At 33.8% G+C, this 18,719-nt stretch overlaps 1 protein-coding gene across 1 annotated transcript in view; it reads left to right on the forward strand.

Moving 5' to 3' along the window:
• LOC142338101 (uncharacterized) overlaps window positions 1–15,480 on the forward strand; it is a 143,786-nt gene extending 128,306 nt beyond the window's left edge. The window contains exons 27-31 of the mRNA XM_075387732.1: window positions 2,960–3,133; window positions 6,209–6,422; window positions 10,500–10,859; window positions 11,166–11,864; window positions 14,830–15,480. Of these exons, the coding sequence (XP_075243847.1) occupies window positions 2,960–3,133; window positions 6,209–6,422; window positions 10,500–10,859; window positions 11,166–11,864; window positions 14,830–14,858 (1,476 nt within the window). The 3' untranslated portion in view covers window positions 14,859–15,480. The remainder of the gene's footprint in view (window positions 1–2,959; window positions 3,134–6,208; window positions 6,423–10,499; window positions 10,860–11,165; window positions 11,865–14,829) is intronic.
• Window positions 15,481–18,719: the final 3,239 nt, after the last annotated feature.

Consider the following 18,719-nt stretch of genomic DNA (forward strand, 5'->3'; position numbering starts at 1 on the left):
ATAAATGGCGTTTTCAAATTGTAATTTGTTTCTGGACTGATTTTCAGACAAACTTTAATTTTAAATCGCATTTGGATCTTTGTGCCCCCCCACCCCCCTCCGCGCGTTTGTGCCCCCTGCTTAGTAGGTGCATATTATTTGCACCCCCCCCCCAGAAGCAAGTTCTATATTTTTACATAATGATTTACAATGTAGTGGCACATGCTCTGCAACTGGGGGGGGGGGGGAGCATAACGTACTGGAGGAGGAGGGGGGGCACAAACGGACAAGATCCTCACATTTTATAAAAATTAAACAAAAATAATAATGCCACCTTTTAGGGCTGCTATAGCGCTATGTTCATCTGGCCAGATTGTGATATCACTTTTTACCCTGTGCCAGACTAAAAATCCCTGTAAAAGCGGATGCATGAAATCGTTCTGAACCAGTCAGTAAAAATCATGCGCCATCAAAAATTAAATCTCTGAGATTTGTGGAACGTTTTTGCCCCAGTCATAAAAAGAAAATCTATTGACAGCTAAAAACTACTATCTTAAAAATTAAGGAAAAACAAAAAGAGACTTAGCACGGAGTTTAGGAAACAAAAATGTTTAAACGCCGAAACAGGAAGTGATGAAAAAAGAGTGGTTTTACGGCGTAAATTTTTTTCGCTCTAATTTATAAGTAGCGTGAGAAAACGGTGTTTGAACAAAAATTCGCTTTCTCGCTAGTGGTTTTTTGTTCACATGCGGCAATTTCACTTTAATTTTTTCTGTTTTTTCGATTTTTTGGATCGGATTTTTTTCTAAATGGTTTTCCCGATCCATTCATAGTCCTCTCTAGGTCTAGTTTTCTGTCAGACAAACGGACAAGATCCTCACATTTTATAAAAATTAAACAAAAATAATAATGCCACCTTTTAGGGCTGCTATAGCGCTATGTTCATCTGGCCAGATTGTGATATCACTTTTTACCCTGTGCCAGACTAAAAATCCCTGTAAAAGCGGATGCATGAAATCGTTCTGAACCAGTCAGTAAAAATCATGCGCCATCAAAAATTAAATCTCTGAGATTTGTGGAACGTTTTTGCCCCAGTCATAAAAAGAAAATCTATTGACAGCTAAAAACTACTATCTTAAAAATTAAGGAAAAACAAAAAGAGACTTAGCACGGAGTTTAGGAAACAAAAATGTTTAAACGCCGAAACAGGAAGTGATGAAAAAAAGAGTGGTTTTACGGCGTAAATTTCTTTCGCTCTAATTTATAAGTAGCGTGAGAAAACGGTGTTTGAACAAAAATTCGCTTTCTCGCTAGTGGTTTTTTGTTCACATGCGGCAATTTCACTTTAATTTTTTCTGTTTTTTCGATTTTTTGGATCGGATTTTTTTCTAAATGGTTTTCCCGATCCATTCATAGTCCTCTCTAGGTCTAGTTTTCTGTTCAGTCGATGAAAATTTTTTGAATTGTACGTCAGGAATTGTCCTGCTATGTTTTTTTACTTCGTCGAACAAAAAAATGTTTCGCTTTACCTCATTTTGCCGCTTTTTCAACATTTTGCGTGAAATCTTTTTGACTTCTCTAGGGTAGTTTCGCTCTTCTCTCATTCTGCTAAAATTGATTTTGAACATCAGCTATTCAGCAAAGCAATTCAAAATGAACAGAGTCAGTATAAAAATTGAAGTCAGAAATAGAAACGGGATAAACCCATAAAGCCCAATTTTAGATGCCCGCTATTTGAACGTCGTTCCTATAAGTATTAGTTACCTCTCTCTAATGCTTATTGGTATTGATAGTAGCCTCTGTAGCCTCTCTCTAAGAAACAGAAGTATGTTCAACTACGAAATGCCATCAAAACAAATCGGACTTAAAAAATTTTTTTGTACAAAAAATCTTTTTTTTTTCAATATCTATTCTTTCAATCCCAATCATTCTTATTGGAATCAACGGCGGCTATTTTCCGGCAATCTGCCGGGTATGTTTTACTTTTGTTGACCTGAGATACATCGAACAAAACTTGAAACTGATTGAATGTTTTCAGTTTAGAGTTAGGCTAAGTGGCGTGAGAACATATGGAGAAAAAAGCGCATTTTTAGAGATATTTAAATCAAGTGAAAAATACTATTAATCCGTAGCAGAAACGTCATGCAATTGAAGATGAGACTTGAAATTGTTTTGACATAAAGCGTTTAGTCCTCTGATACATGGTTGCTCCATTAATTTATGCCAAATATCTGGTAGAGGAACAGTTGAGGCCGTACTGTTTGAGATTGCAGCATTTGACTATTGAAACAATTTCTTTCTAATGAGAAAAAAGAAGACTAGACTGACTTAAAACAAAAAATTATGTAGCTGATCATCAGCTTTACCTTCAATTGAGTTCACAGCAGGTTTTGTTTTTTTCATGCGACGCGATACGTCAAACAGTGATCGGAAATGATAACAAGTGTTATCAAGATTCGTCACGATTTTGTCTGTTTATCTTGATAAGATCTTATCAAGATTTTCAATGAAATGTCGGTATTTCACGTTCACGGCAAGAGGTTGCAAGCGATTTCAAGGTCATGCATGTCTTATCAAGGTGTATCAGGTTTCGATTCACCGGGTGAATTTAATCTGTGGATGCTGCAACATGAAGGAACACTTAAGATAATCTTTTCAGTACTGGTTCAAGACTTCCAATTGGAGTTTTATCAATCAATACTATTTTACTATGCCATCAGTTTCCGGATGCTTCCTTCAAGTCAAATTAAAATTTCTGAAAGCTTTTTTATTAAACCTAATGAATATGAGATTACAATTTACCAATGTGAGTAGTTTAGCGTGTTTTTAGTGTGTTTTTACCGAAAATTTTTCGTTAGCAGTTTTCACCTAATAGATGTGTCAGATGAGTCATTATAATTACAGCTGTAAACAAAAATTTAAAATGGCTATTTTTAGATCATGCGCTGTAACTAGAGTAGCAAGTGTCGGTAAATTTTAGGTGTCAATGGAAGGTGGTGCTTGGGTTATGCCGGATGGCCAGGTGCAGTTGAGACCAAAGGGCCAGCCATTTAGCAACCCACAAACAACAACAACAACGACCACAACAAACAACGAGTTGTCAGCTACTGGTGCCATGAACAGCAACGACGATGACCAGCACACAGCTTCACAGGTGAGCAATATTAGTATATAAATCAAAATGGTTGACATTAGCCTTATCCGTGCGCAAGAAATGTTGCAACCTATTGAATACCCCTTTTTTCAAGAGGGTTTGAGGAAAGAGGAGACGAGAATACTGTGAGTAATAAATTTAAGCGCAAGTGTGGAATAGAAAAAAGTTTATAGTCTCTCAATTCACAACTACAGTTAAAAACGAGAAAAAATGCTTTGCTCTAAGCATCAACATTTCAAAAAACATGGATTAGAAACTTTTAACTCTTTACACTTATGAAATCTAAACGATTCGAATACAAAAGTTAACACTTTTTTCAAAAAATCTAATAAACTCTAATCAAATGTTCTTTATGTAGGATCAAAGCAAAGAACTTTTCCCCTATTTTTGGAACTTTTATCTAAAATTTTTTAATTTTAAACGCCAGATACGACGAAGAAAGATTAAATAATCCATATCAAGGATATTTTCTTCTAGTTCTCTTCTAACTAAAGCATAAGCTTCAAAAATGTTCAATTTCAAATTGAAAAAGAGTTGTTCCCCTCCTAATATTATGAAAAACTTAGACAAATTTAGCCCGATCAATTTAAGGCTAAAATGTTTCTAAGATTACGAAGATATGAAGCCGGACAATATACAACTGAAATTCTAGAAAACAAAGATTGCATCCATTTAACCCCGCAAAAGAAAATAAGAATTCTTCTTTCATTTAATCCGCTTCAGGGAAACACCATAGAAATACCATAACACTTCAATTTTTACGACAAGTGATTGATGAGCAAACAAGGAGGCTCGGTAATGTGCGTCTGCACATAATGTTCCCATCCACTTGTCCGTAATTTTGGATTAATAGTCGGTAGAATAGAACTGAGGAAGGAATAGAAAACTTTCAAAAAAATCTCACATACTTATCAAAAACAATTGGCCTATAAAAAAGAAAATGGCTTCAAACTCGAATCACTTAGAGGGTAATAATGCCTTGTTAGTTGGCCGATGATAACATTCATTAATTAGACTACGATACAAGTCGCACAAAAAAATCAAATAGCAACGACAAACATTCAAACTGAAAACTCAATGTCTATTTTGTGGAAAAGAAGATTGCATTGTATCAAAGTCAAACTAGCCTGAAAAAAGCCTATTATAAAAAGATTAATTTGCACTTTGTCAGAAAAAAATAGCACCATTTCTCAATGAGACTCGTTAACAAAAAAGCAAAACAAAAACGGTGAACTTAAAAAAATACTTTTAAGTTTTTCAAAAACAAAGACATCAATTGAAAATTTGTATAGATTTAAGCTCATTGGTACCTCGATATGAAGACATTGAGACCTGTTATTATCAGAATATGTCGTACTTCTACAAAAGCAAACTACAAATTCAGACGAGAAACACAGAATTTCCATTAAATTTTGAAAGCAAACAGTGTCGAAGCCGTTGAAACCAAACTCTATTCGGCAAAAACAAAGATATAACCAATTCAGCGTTTTTCGGACACCACTATTAAGAATTGTGAGCTCAGAAAAGTGAGACTAGGTAATTAATATTAAAAAAAACACATATTTTTCGGAAACACTTAAATTTGAAAACTTGATAACATTAGCTATCAACTGAAACTATTAAAGCAAATCTCAAGTCACTGAGACCTGTTATTATTCAGATTTTGTTAAAGACCTTTCTTCAACAACAATAAATTGATATGCGACGTGTAGTTAATAAGATAAGGCAACAAGTCGACCAAAACGAACAGCAAAGTGCAATTATATAAAACTATTCATACAAACTTTTAAAAAAAAACGTTTGAATTCATAGTCATTAAAAACTATAGCTACCAAATGAAAACACTAAATAGGTTCCTCTGTTCATGAATAAGAAATCGTTATGACCTTCAAATCTGTACAAGTAACAAACGACCCCGAAAAGATTGACAAGTGAAGACAAAAATTGAAAGAAACATTTTGAGAAAAACCGTTATCGATGCCTTCAAAGTAATGACCAATGCACTAAAAACATTCACATTTTTTTGAATTGCGTTTTTCAGGAAAACCAATACTTTCAAATTTGATCCACATTTTTTTAGACTTCTTAGCAAATAAACAAAAGTACAGAAGAGTACAATTTAAAAAAACGTTTGTAGAAGTTTTTAAACACACTTGATTCCAAAATCATAAAAAAATTTTGGTTCTTAGCTGAAACCAGTAAAAAGTTTTGTTTGTTCTTCCTCAGAAAACCAATTTTATCCAGCAATTATGACTTGCAATCATCCAGAAATTATCTTCCGACTGCGAAAACAACGACAAATAAATGACAAATACAAAAAAAATTCCATTAAAATTTGCTGGAAGACTCTGTCGAAGCATTTAAATCCACCATCTTTTCAATGAAAAACTGATGTGTTCAAAAGTGCCCCATTTTTAAACTCCAACCTTGCAATATCTGACCTGTCGGTAATGTGACAAGCTAAAAAAAGAACCTTTAAGACAGGAAATTATCAACAATTAAATTCTTTTTGTGATAATTCGTAGTATCAAAACCATTACTTAAAACTATAACCGCAAACAATATTTTTATTAGTCCCTTAGAAAGACGATGTTACTTGTATTTTTTACTGTAACCTACAATTTGACCAAAAAAAGACAAGAAAAATAGTCACAAAGCTCAATGATCCATTGTTTATTTTGAAAATATGTATTTTTAGAAGTCAAAACGACCATAAGTTTTCAACTAAAAAACAAGACAGATTCACTTAAATTTAATTGTGAAGCCAATTGGAAATGTCATTAGAAGGCTTTGATTCAAATTGTTTTTCTGTAATTAACGTACAAAGTTTAAAAAAAATGCGAAGATAAGTTAAAAAACATAAGGCTTCGCTTGTGAGCGTTTCTCAAAGCTTTGTCTTCAAACATTTTAGATGTTTGCTAATTTTGTAGCCCAACAGCTGCGCCCGTCAATGTTGTTCCTGCATCTCATTTCTCTCTTTAAATGCATGAAATATTCATCAATTAGAACCACTTTATCTGAACAAATTCGCTTCTTTCATTACATCAACAACTGTTTTCTTGTTTGTATTTTCAGCATGATGATTCAAATACTTCATCCATACAGTCCGAACCAATTGGGCTATCCACTTCCTCGCCCCAACCAGCCCCCCAATTTGGGGCTGGAGGTGTTGAGGTTACCCTAAATGGGGACGAATTCCCAACCGGTGCTGGGATGGGAAGGGGAGGGGCTAATAAGAGGTACAAAAGCCCCCAGTATCACACATACACAACCATTAACCCCAAAACAGGTGAGTTTTTGATGTGAACAAATAGTAAAATTGATCCCTTTGTTTATTATCATCAAGATTGTTTGTTTGTACTTCACTAGTAAAAGCGGCCAGGTTTGTAATGACCGGGATTGATTTGCAAATAATAACGTAAAAATTTTCTGTAGTGAAAATTTTCTGTAAAAAATTTTAGTGGAAAACTTTATTGGGCGGCAGTTTTTTGTTGATGTTTGCTGGTGGACGTTAAATTTGGATATTAAGTTTGCTTTTAGTCGGTACATAATTGTTGATAGCGAACTATTTGAACATTGGCTGCTAATTTGTATGGTTTATGAAAAATCTTAAAGTCTATGTTAATTCAAATGTAAAATTAGTGAAGAACTGAAAGTAAAGATTTGTTTAGTAAATCAAAGCTATGCAATGCACCTAATGAGATAAATTTTATGCATATTTTGCCAAATGCCAAATGTTTTGATACCAGAGGAGTTGAAATCACTTTCATAGTTTATAACTTTATAGATTATGCCACTTGATTGAAGATAGAGGTCACTAATTAAACTTTGATTCACAATTTTGAGAGTCCTAGTTGCAAATAAAACAATGTGATTGGTAAACTCATTTTTGGAAAATAGGCAAGCGTTTGACGATGCTGCGAAAATATGAAGTTTCATTGTTCCAAACCCGCATAATGAGGGGGAGGAAGTATATGCTCAACTGTTTTTTGTTCAGTGAATTTTGGTAAAATTTTGGTAAAAAAGTTTGTCGTAGAAAGTTGCCAGTGGTATCATTAGAAAGCCAATCGAGCGTGGAACAAGTGATTAAATATATAGTTTTTGAATTTCGTCGTTTTCTAGGAGTGATTGAGGTTCAATAATTTGTGAACATTAGTCTGATTTCCGTACGTTGCTTTTGTTCACTTTCTCCCCAATTTTCTTGCCCAACTTTGTTTAATTTTAAAGGAATATGTAATAATTATTGATAATATTGTAGGTTCTGCCTGAAATGATAGGAGAGGTTTGCTGAACAGTTTGATTCTACTTTTTTGGCCTATATTTTGGCTTTAATTTTGAAAATTCAGCTTGCTTCATAAAAAGTGGCATTAAATTGGCAACTTTTCAGCCTATTTTGTCCAATTTTGCCCGAAGTACTGGCCTTAAACCCGCTAAAAATATCCGTCAGCTTGAAAGCTGGCTATTGTACTTCAGCTTCCCACTAGACTGTTCAGAAAGTCAAATTAATCTTCTTTTCGATGATTCAAATGGATATTTCATCAAATTGAATAGTTTATTTATGATATATTTCACTAAACTGTGAACCTATTTTTCTGTCCGCCTTGATCTTAGACATAAAATGAGCAAACTGTTTGGGAGAACTTTACCTTGCGAGCGGCATTTTGGTTTCCGTTTTTCTACTTTTTTCTCTTCATTTTCTCTCAAGTTCTTCTGAAGCTGAAACAAGTGCTTTATTATGCGTAGATTTTTAAACTCTTCAATGTGAGTCTAATGTTTTACGCACAGTTTGTGCTTTTCTGGTTTTTTTCGTGTGCTTCTTGTTGTAAAAATAATCATTGATTTCTTGAATTTCGCCCGTATTAGTTATTTATTTTCTGTTGCCCGCATTTTCTGTTGTCTACTACTAGAACCTACTAGAATTTTTCTAATCGATAGTTCTCGGTTTTAATGACAACATTTCCATGTAGTCTCAACTTAATAGCCTATGTTGCAGTCTTGCTCTTGTTTGTTGTTAATTTGTTTAGTCTTTTATCATAGTTTTGCTTAAATGAGGTCTCAATATTTTGCCTATGAGGCACCAGCAGACTTACTGATTTTTACAGTTGAGAGTTTTTAGTTTTTTAAGACTTATCACTTGAAGTATATTAAATTTTAATGAATTGATAGTATACGGTCGTATTTATTGTTGTTTTTTCTCATCTTTTAGCCTTAATAAAAAACTGATAGGTACGAATGGCTTTACGGCGAAGAATGACATTATTCTTGTGTAGTCTACTTACTACTTAATTTGGTTGATTGTAAAAAAATCTTGTCCTTATTTTTTGTTTTCTACTATCGTTTAATCTGGATAATGACAGTTGCAAATGGCTTTTCAATGAAACAGAAACAGCCATATTTTTTGTTGACATATTTTCCATTTTTTCATTAAATATTAAATCATATTTCTTTTTCTGTTATTGTAGTTATTTTTTTTTCCTGTCACATAGACACACTGATTACACATCTATATGTTTGGCCGTCCGCCCTTGAAGTTATAGCCCCCATTATTGTATAATTAACATGATTGGGGTTGTTATATGAGAAATAAGCGGGGGGCTATAATAGCAAAGAACTAATTTTTGTTTCGACTATCTGATATCTTACAGGGAAGTCAATCAGTGACAATTTTTGAACTCTCACTCAATAGTTAAATTTTTAATGTTGAAAAATTGCGTATTGAATCTTTCAAGAGTTTCAAATCAAGCAAATTGATGAAATGAGTTTTTGTCCACCTTAGTGAAACGAAATTTATTTTCACTGGAGATATCGTCAATAGTATAAATGTCTGTCAATCTTTAAATGAATTCAAGTTTCAACTTAAAAACCATCTTTTATATCTGCAAAAACTCTAGGATCAGGTCCGAACAGACGCAGGTAACCAATTTCCCTTATTTGATCAAGATTGGGAACTTTGAGCAATTTCTATTTCGAAGTTTTCTCACACTTTCTTTCAAAACACTATTCTTCAAACACTGGATAATATTATATTAAATTGTGCAAATTCTATAGTAAAAGTCAAATTTCCTAAGTGATGGTTCGAAATTATCCGTATCAGAATTGTTGTGCAAACACTTTAATCAATTCATGTTTTTATTTCCACCGGTTGTTCAAAATTAGTACTTCTTTTTTTTCACCTTAAATTTGCTACTTTCTAAAGGTTGCAATGGTATTTTGTTTTTACTATATTCAATAAAATTTCCGTAGCATTCAAAGTATTGGACAGCCATTGCAAAAGTTTTTTGGCTACATTGATACATCATTACGTCACGTGTTTTCAACAAACACAGTTATTGCCATTAAAGTGATTTTTAGAAATATCTTTTATTAAAATCATGATCCGTAGTAAAATTTAAGTTGCATTCAATGTGCAGCTATCACAAAAAAGTTATTTTTTTCTCTCGTTATGTGAGGTATTTATATGTGGATATATATCTTTAGATTTTTTTGATATACGTTTCAGCTAAAATTTCAAAGTCACGACAAAAACACCCCAACATAATATTCGCTAACCAAAACAATACTCAGATTTAGAAACCTTATTTTAAATTTAATAATTATTGAACTAATTTTTGACGAATTACTATGTAGTGTTTGGTGACCCACCTTATAAGTTTGCATCCCAAAAGTTAATGTCTTATTGTATGGGCCGTAAATCTCTGACGGAGAAAATTTGGGGACAAGAACAGGAGAAATACCTCAAATGATTTTTCATAAAAGGTTGAGAGTGATTCCATTGTTGATTCTGAACTGATAATAATAACTATGAACCAAAATTTCATTAATTTACTTTCTATATAAAAGTATTTATTCGAGAAATGATGCCATTTATTAGCGAAGATTTTGTCAATGTCCTTGAATTTGACAAAACAGTGTTAAATCTTGGCGAAACTGCGTGGCGGTTAGTTTTACAATTTAGAAAATGCGGCTTTGCATGAATATCCGCACTGTTATGGTATATTTCTATCGCGACCTCTATGTGGTAAAATTGAATCCCGGGTTGAGGTTTTGCAGGAGGAAAACTAAGAACTGAGATGAAAACAAATTTGACCTCGAAGTTCTTACATTTTGTTTAATACAGAGAATTTTTACTATATTGGAGGTGTAGAGTTTAGCGGTGACTTTTTCCCCGCTAGTTTTCCCAAAAAGTCACCATATTCACTAATCTTACATTTGCTTAGTGATTTTTAGCGCTCACATCTCGACCCGGGATGATTAAAGGCAGACTATAGACGTAAAAACTAAAAGGCAAAATAAAAAATTGTTTTGACGATTAAAACTGTTTTGGTTTTGAATGCAAATATGGTTTGTTTGTTTATTTTTTATTTAGTTCGGCCTTGCTCGCCTGTGAATGAACACACACATGCATATGCAACTACTACTTCTAGTGGTACCACCAATTATGCCCACCCGCACCAAAACCACCCACCCCACCTCCTCAATTACCCACGAGTGGGGGGACAAATCGGTATCCCCCCTATACACCTACAGGGCACGGTCAATCCATCAAGTCACGTGATGTCTTCTCCAAGGATCAATAATGACTCACCGCTGTATAATTACAGCATGGCGTCTCCGCCATCCTCTTTCGGCGGAGTTTACTCGTCGGCTAATTTTCACTCTTCCTCCTCGCATGCGGAGCATAATTTAAGTGATGAAGCTAGCAGTAACTGTAGCAGCACGCTCACAGGTGAGATAGTAAAATATTGCCCAACGCTGTTCATAGTTCCGAAACGCTTTTTGCTTCCACAAAGCCGACAACTTGCACATCATTATGGTCCCATTATAATTTTTGCTCAATTTTTATTAATTTTTTAAAAATTAATAAACTAAAATTAACTAAAGTTTAACTATGTTAAGCTAAAAGGGTTTATTTATTATGTGTTTGTGTTCAAAATTACTATGACTTATAGACTGAATAGTTTACAAAATTTGAACAGGTTTTACATTAGGTTAAGAAAAGATTCGGAGCTATGAACTGAAACTTGATTAACAGATCAGCAGCAGCACAAACAAGCTTCTCCGCCCTTGGTCGCCGAACACACACCCGAGACAGTTACGTCACACTTGCCGCCCTCGTCAGCCAATAGGAATCCAGCTATGGCCGCGCACAGCATACTATATCACCAATACACTTCTTCGCCGAATAAATTCCGAAGTAATTTAAATAACTCAAACCAAAACAATCTGAACAATTTCAGCCAATCAAAATGCAATAATTCCAATCAAATCTCAGCCAATCAGAACAGCCAACCTTGCGGAACACCATCAGGGTTCAGAAGTACACCTTGCGGCACGCCAATTGCGCCACTCAAAGCTGCGAACAACCAGAATAATGGAAAAATAATAAATGGTCGGAGTGGAAGTCGGGAAAATTTGGCAGACGATACAACAACAAGTACGGGAGTAGATAGTGACGTGATAGTTATGAACACACCAAGCACATTAATTAGTTATAACAATGCAATAACTAGTGATAGTATTAGTGGTTATAATAAGATTAACCATCCTTCTCTGCAGCAGTGTTCACCAGTTTCCAATAGTTCCAATAATTCTTCGTCTAATTTGTCATTCTCCCAAAATCAACATCAGCACTTGCATGAAACAGCAGCTGAACAAGAGAACAGCACCACTAGTGCATGTTCGTGTGTGCAGGAATCCCCTTGGCATTACAGACAAGACGTCGCACGCGAAGGTTGGTTCGCTTAGCCGACAAATCGCATACACGCTCACTTAGGTTAACTATAAGTACGCCGTTCGATTGAGTTTTTTTAAATCATGGAAGAAATGCGTTGAAATTTGTTGAAATTCCAGCTCGGTGATTTATTTACAATGCAAAATTGTGAAAATTTGCTGAAATACGCTGAATGTACAAAATTTCAACGCGTTTAGCAAATGTCAGATTTTCCAGCGCGTAAATTTTGTAAGAAATATATTTTGCTCATGGAACTGAAACGAATTCTGCACATATCTTACATAGTTGGTGCGTTGAAAGTGCGCTGAAACCTCGAATGGGGTAAGAACCTAGTAACTTTAAGAGGAAGCATTTGAAGATTACAATTTAAGTAAAATATTTGACATTGAAAATATGAGTTTTAATTGCAACGCAATATGGCTTGAATGCGAAAAATTGAAATTCTGTTTTTGGCACCACTTCAAATCGTCATGTTATGCAAGAATTGTTTTCGTTTCATCAAACATTGATCATTTTTATGCCCAGATAAACTTCAACTTACTTACATTTCAAAATATTTGTGTGTGCGGCATTTCATCCATTTACCCTATTTAAATGTGCAATCTATCCCTCTTAATAGTTTCTGCGCTTGGGTTGTTTCTTATCAGTACAAAAGAATATGAATGTTTCCCGAAGAAATAAATCGTTATTCCGAGATGGGCGGAAGCTTGGGCAAACTTTTGCGGGTTAAAGTTTTTACTGGTTCCCTAATGGATAATATATGATGTCGTATATGTCATAAACTTCTTCTAGTACTGACTTGACAGAAGTATAATATCATGCTTATAATAGTTTTAAATTTTCGAAAAATGACCTCGGTATATATTCACATAATTCATATATGAACCCTTATCAAAACCAAAGGGTCTTGTTCAAAAACGGGTATAGCCTTTGAATTAAATTCAAGATCTCGATATATGATTGAAACACATACGTACAATTTCTAAAATGCCACATCTCCGCTCTGCCAGATTCTAGAATGCCAGATTGTAAACCCTCATTTTAAGTGCCAAATTGTGAAACTACCGAAAATTTAGAGTGTGCAAAATGCATGTTTCAAGCAAGGCTACCTTATTCTTCTAAACTCACTTCACAAATCGAGCTTAGATCTGAAACGAACAACTAAACGGCTCTCGAACAAAGTCAGAATTTTGCAAAGACTTCATCGGAGTCATTCAAACTATACTTCTCATATGAGTAAAGAAAAATAATAATGATTATAGCCAAGAATCAGTTTTGTGACATTTATTACAATTAAGAGATTGGCATGATGGTAAAATTGATTTGTTTTGGATCCAAGAAAATAAGGCAAATTGAGGCTTTCTTACTCAAATACTATTTTTGTACAGCAAACATTTTTATATTTGGGCGTCAGCAAGATTTTTCCATCTAAATTTGTCCTAAATGTTTATACAACAAAGCTCAATGAAATATTTTCAGACATTTTTTTATAAATAGTCAAGTTCGCATTTTTAACGAAACGGAACCTGGTGTTTCCCGTTCAACACAAAAATTTTCAGATTAACTAGATATCATTTTAAAATTTTTTGATCATTTAATTTTAACTCTATAACAATGGTATTAATTTCTTGAAAAGACACAAATTTTGAAATTTTTTAAGAATTATTGTTAAAAAATTAACACCTGAATTCAAAAAAGTAAAAATTACCATGCCAATGGGAGTTTAGGTTAAATTACTGTTTAAACTCAATTAAATGTGAAAAAAAACGTTTCAATTATGTCAATTTTGATTGAATTTGAAGTCTCTCTACGATAGGCTCCCATCGTATAGGTTATGAGAAGTTTGAAATTGATTAGATAAATGGGCCCTGACTTTTAAATTTGAAATCTACGATTATTGCTAATTAGATATGATGGAGATTCAATCTAAGATTCTATAGCTCTGGCGAAAAAGCAGTTCATAAAGTAATGTGATTTGTATTTGACGTCAAAATAGAGAAAATTTTTCCGTATATATTTTTTCGCAGTGCAGTGTGGGAACCAATAATTTTACAAAAGCCTGATCTCAGGTGAAAATAAAAGAGAGCGCTTTTTGTCCACATAATAGAACAACACTGAAGTGGAATTGACTGACAAAAAGTGCATTCATAAATTTGATTATGGTATGAACTGGGACAGAGCTCTTGATTGCATGAACTGATCTTATTCCGTACGCCCTTTTTCGCAGTATATTTTTCTCTTCTACTTGGTAATTTTAGTTTCTGCCTAGTGTTTCAGCCGAGAAAGTACTTAACTGCATTTTTCATTGCCAGCTTTTTGCCAGAAACAGTTAGTGAACATGTTCGTTGGTTACTTTACGGAAATTTTGCTAAAAGACAAAGAAGCTTTTGAAGTTTTTGTTTGAAGATTTCTAGTTTTTACTTTGATATGATCTCTTGAAAAATTATGGAGTTTCCTGTCTAATAAAGTCGCAATTAAGGAACTGGACGAGCTGGGCAATTAATTTTTCTGGACGAGCTGAGTAATATTGAAAATATTTTTTGCTTAAACTATAAAATAAAACAAATCATTTTTTGTTGCTCAAATCATTTGCTAAGAACTTTGGAAGCAATATATCTTTTGATTTTCTTCCACTCTGTATCGTTTTACTTTATCAATTGCTTCAGCTGACTGATTGAAATCTATTTTAGTCACGTTACCAAAACCAACTGGGAAGAAATTAAGTTCATGTTTTTCTGACTTTCCATCTTTTTTTGATCTCACAAATTCTTAAAAGGTTGGTCGTCCCAAAATTCGAAATATGGGAAAAAATAATACCTGTTTCCAGTTTTACTTTACGATATTTCTGAACAATTTTAAGATGACACATCAACTAATAATCATTGATCACTCTCACCTCTGAAGTTCATATCTTAACTAATGCTTATCACCTTTTTGTTTATTTTTAGTTTTGCTTGTGTTTCAGTGGTAATTAGAGGAAGTGGCATTGCTTGAACACAACAAACAAAAACGAACGAAACAAACAAACAAAATCAGATGCCAGCAATGCGGAACTGTTAATTGTTATCACGTTGTTATCACTAATAAACTGGATCAGTTATGATTGTTATCAAATTGCAATTTTATAGAGACGATGCGTTGGCTTTCTTTAGCTACTCCAAGAATTTTCTCAGATTTTAAAGTTCATTCGATGAAAAAAAAATGAAACAGAAATGGAATCATGTTTTCTTAACTTTATCGTCGAAATACTTCATAAGAAAAACTTAATTCGCTAAAATTAACTTTTTAACCAATAAATATAAACTTATCATTCCAAATTTTGCGGCTTATCATTTTGTTTACAAAAGAAAACGACTTAATGCGTGAATCAATCATTATGCGTCACTTCATCAATTTCATCACTCAGCTTGCGGGAAATTGAAGAACTTTCACAGTTTGATCACGTGTGTATGGTTATCGAATAATCTAGAACATTCGAGTGAATTTTCAGTTCAATTTTGAGTTGATCATATGCACAAGCATTATTTCATGAAGAACAAACTATAGTATCATGCGAGACTCATTTCTCATTTATGGATGATTTTGGATTTTGTTAAGGGCAAGAGGTAATTTTAAAAGTCCCTGGGTATAATTAGGCTTTTTGTACGAGGATTAAGCGGTTCAGCATAACTTTAAAGAGATTTCTATAGCCTTTGACAAATTCCTATACACTAGAAAACTCAATTGAGTTCTCTGATTTTGTGCTAAAACAATTTCGCATTTACGGATATGGGGATTTCTGTTGATTGTATATAATCTAATGATGTATGTTTTTTCTTTTAATTTTGTAGTGTTAAATTTTGTATTTTCAACTTAGTATTATGCTTCATTCGTAATTTGTCCATGAATTTTTATGTCAATTGAGCAATTCAGTTTATGCAATTTCACTGTTTTACCTTGACACTATAACAGTGAAATTCTGTTAATACAGTGCTTCGAAAGCTCCTGGTGATGTACCAATCAGAAGAAGAGGCTCGTTAAAGTGCGCTCACATAAAGTTCAAATCGTCATATTCCTAGCAAAATATCAGAAAGTGAAAAAAAAAATGTTTATCCTAGATCCATATCTAGAGAAATTTATCAAAGCAGTGTTCCGCCTAATACACCTAATACCAAAGAGAAATGACGGGTCACTAAATACTCAATTCAAGCTCCTTGAGCTGTCAATATTTGATAAATTTTTCTTAAAAAACGTGAGAAGAGATATTTAAAAGAATTAGAAGATTAAACTTTGGCAGTGCGGCTATTTGTTTTTTAAGGTTATTGCGTCAACACCTTGTCCCCAAACTTAATTATCTTAGGAGCAGTATTTTAGTTACAAATCAATGCTGTAGAAAGTAAACGTAACAAAGAATTTTTTTTCAAAAACTGTTTTTGCTTCAAGAATTTCTAAGACAGTCACCAAGTTTTCCATTAAAATACTAAACTAATCTTGCTCCCTTAAATATTAAAACTCCCTACAATTGCCGTGCTTTTGTAAAAGTAGACTATGGCACACAAAAGTTGCTAAAGTACTTTAATAGTACAGTAATTAAAAGCTTGCCGGAGAAAATAAAAATTATATTGCTAAATGCAATTGTAATCAGACACGTACAATGTTCAGCTTTAATTTTCTTGGGGTTGCAAAAAACGTTAATCACTACTCTGAAGCAAAATGAATTGGGGAATTAAAACCTGTTTTGATAGGAGAAAGTACGATCGGTTCTCAAACAAATTTTTAATCTGTTTCTTTTCTCTTAAAATATCGTTCCACAAAAAATTTTCGGTTACCGGGCAAAATTTTTTGAGCACATAAAAACGAATATCTGTCTACGATGAGAATAAAACAAAATGACAAGTCAAAGAAAGTTACGTTTGGATTGAAAAATTCTAGCTAATTTTTTTTGTTAACAGGCCATACAAATCTATAATAGCCTGCTTTCTAATATCAGATTTAAAACAACATCGAGGGCTTCCTTGTAAAAACATTGAAAGAGCGTTCTTGGAAGGAGTTTGTGCAGGAACCAAGAGTAATTGATGTGCAAGATGTCGTTGAAAGAATTTGATTTGAATTTTTATTTCAGTTCAAGTTCTCTAATTGACTAATTTAATGTTTTTTTTTAAATTTCACATAGCAATATATTCTTAACTATACATTGCTTTTTTAATATTTGCTTTTTATTCTTATACGTATTAGAGGAAAATAACAATGTTTGTTTTCTTTTGTAGTTTCCGGCTGTCCTCTTTTCAAAATTTCAACGGGAGTAGTAAATTAACAACAAAGTATGTGGACATTACGCAAAATCTTCTCTTATTAAAGCCCTCTGTTATTGGTTGCCAGAAAAAAAACTAAAACAAGACTGGGATATTTCGTAGAACATGAATTTATCTGAGTACATTTTTGTTTAAAAAAGACGGTCACACTTTAGAACATTGTTCAAAAATTGTATTGCTGTTGATCGTGTGCTGTAGAAATGAATCCTACATCAATGCTAGACTTGAGCCTGACATCATTACCAATAATTTCAAGTTGACTGGCTTTAGCGACTAAAGAGTCCCAACAAACGCGAACAGAGATTCTGATTTCTGAAGTTGATTAGTTGTATATTCTTGCTGAGTATATGAACCCAGAACCAGAACAGATCAATCATGACAACTGCTCCTACTTAGAGCCTCACCCAAATCTATCATCAAATGCGGGCCAAAGATCAGACCAGACTTTGCCCACCATTGGCCAGACTGAACAGACCTTGTCCAGACCATCGGCCAGACGGAACAGATCCTTGGCCAGACCCTCAGTTAGACCAATATAAACGTGTAGAAGCATCCAATAAAATTAAAACTCATTCCTTTCATTTTTTAAAACAAGAATATGAATATGAGATTTAGTGAAAAATTTTAGTGAAATTAGTGGAAAAAACTGTCGATTCCAAGACCAATGCAAATTTCTGACATTAGTTTGATGAATAAGTCTAATAATCTAGAATTAGAAGTTGGTTACCAATGATGAACTTTTTGAAAAATAATCAATGTAGAACACGTTTATACATTTTGGAGAGGACCGGGTTTTCTTTTGGCTGGACTTCTAGGCCTTGATTATGGGAATCACGCAGACCAAACTCACCCAAATGTGGGTATTGGCCAGACCAAAGAAACCGAAATGTGGGTATTGGCAAGAACAAAGAGACCAATATGTGGGTATTGACCACAACCAAACAGACCGAAATGTGGGTAGGGTCCAGATTGAAGAGACCGAAAATTGCCATCGGCGAGACTGAAGGCGCGATCCAACTTTCAGGATATTTTCCGTTTCCGTGCAGAAACGGAAAATATCCTGAAAGTCATTTCACAATATACACAACTACAACAAGCTTTCTCTTAAAATTTCCATTGTAAAATACTTGAGCTTGTGTAACTGAGTCAACGCTGAACATAGACCTACCTCAGTTGACCTCAGCCAAGTTCGAGCCTAGCGCTCATTAAAAATTATGCGTTTTTGTAAGAAATACGAATATCCTTATTCTGTCGGATATAATAAAGAAAAAAATATTTGCAAAATGGATACCATCGTAAAGTCTTGGTCCTCCAGAAAATGAAGGAAAAATTACAGTTCACAAAACCCGAAAAGTTAATAAATCAATTGTTTTAGACCACCAGTGGAATTGTCAAAACAAAAACACTGCAGAATACACTTCTTTGCCTCTTAAATGTGTCAATCTACCCCACCCCCCCCCCCCGCCTCTAGCGACGTGCTTTGACCAATGCTTCATTTTGTCATTTGATCCGGCGCAAAAAATATCTAATAAAACCATCTGCCAAAACAGTCATATAAAACTTC

The sequence above is a fragment of the Convolutriloba macropyga genome, chromosome 4, assembly GCF_964194025.1.
Source record: "Convolutriloba macropyga chromosome 4, txConMacr16.3, whole genome shotgun sequence".
NCBI classification, from domain to species: Eukaryota; Metazoa; Xenacoelomorpha; order Acoela; family Convolutidae; genus Convolutriloba; species Convolutriloba macropyga.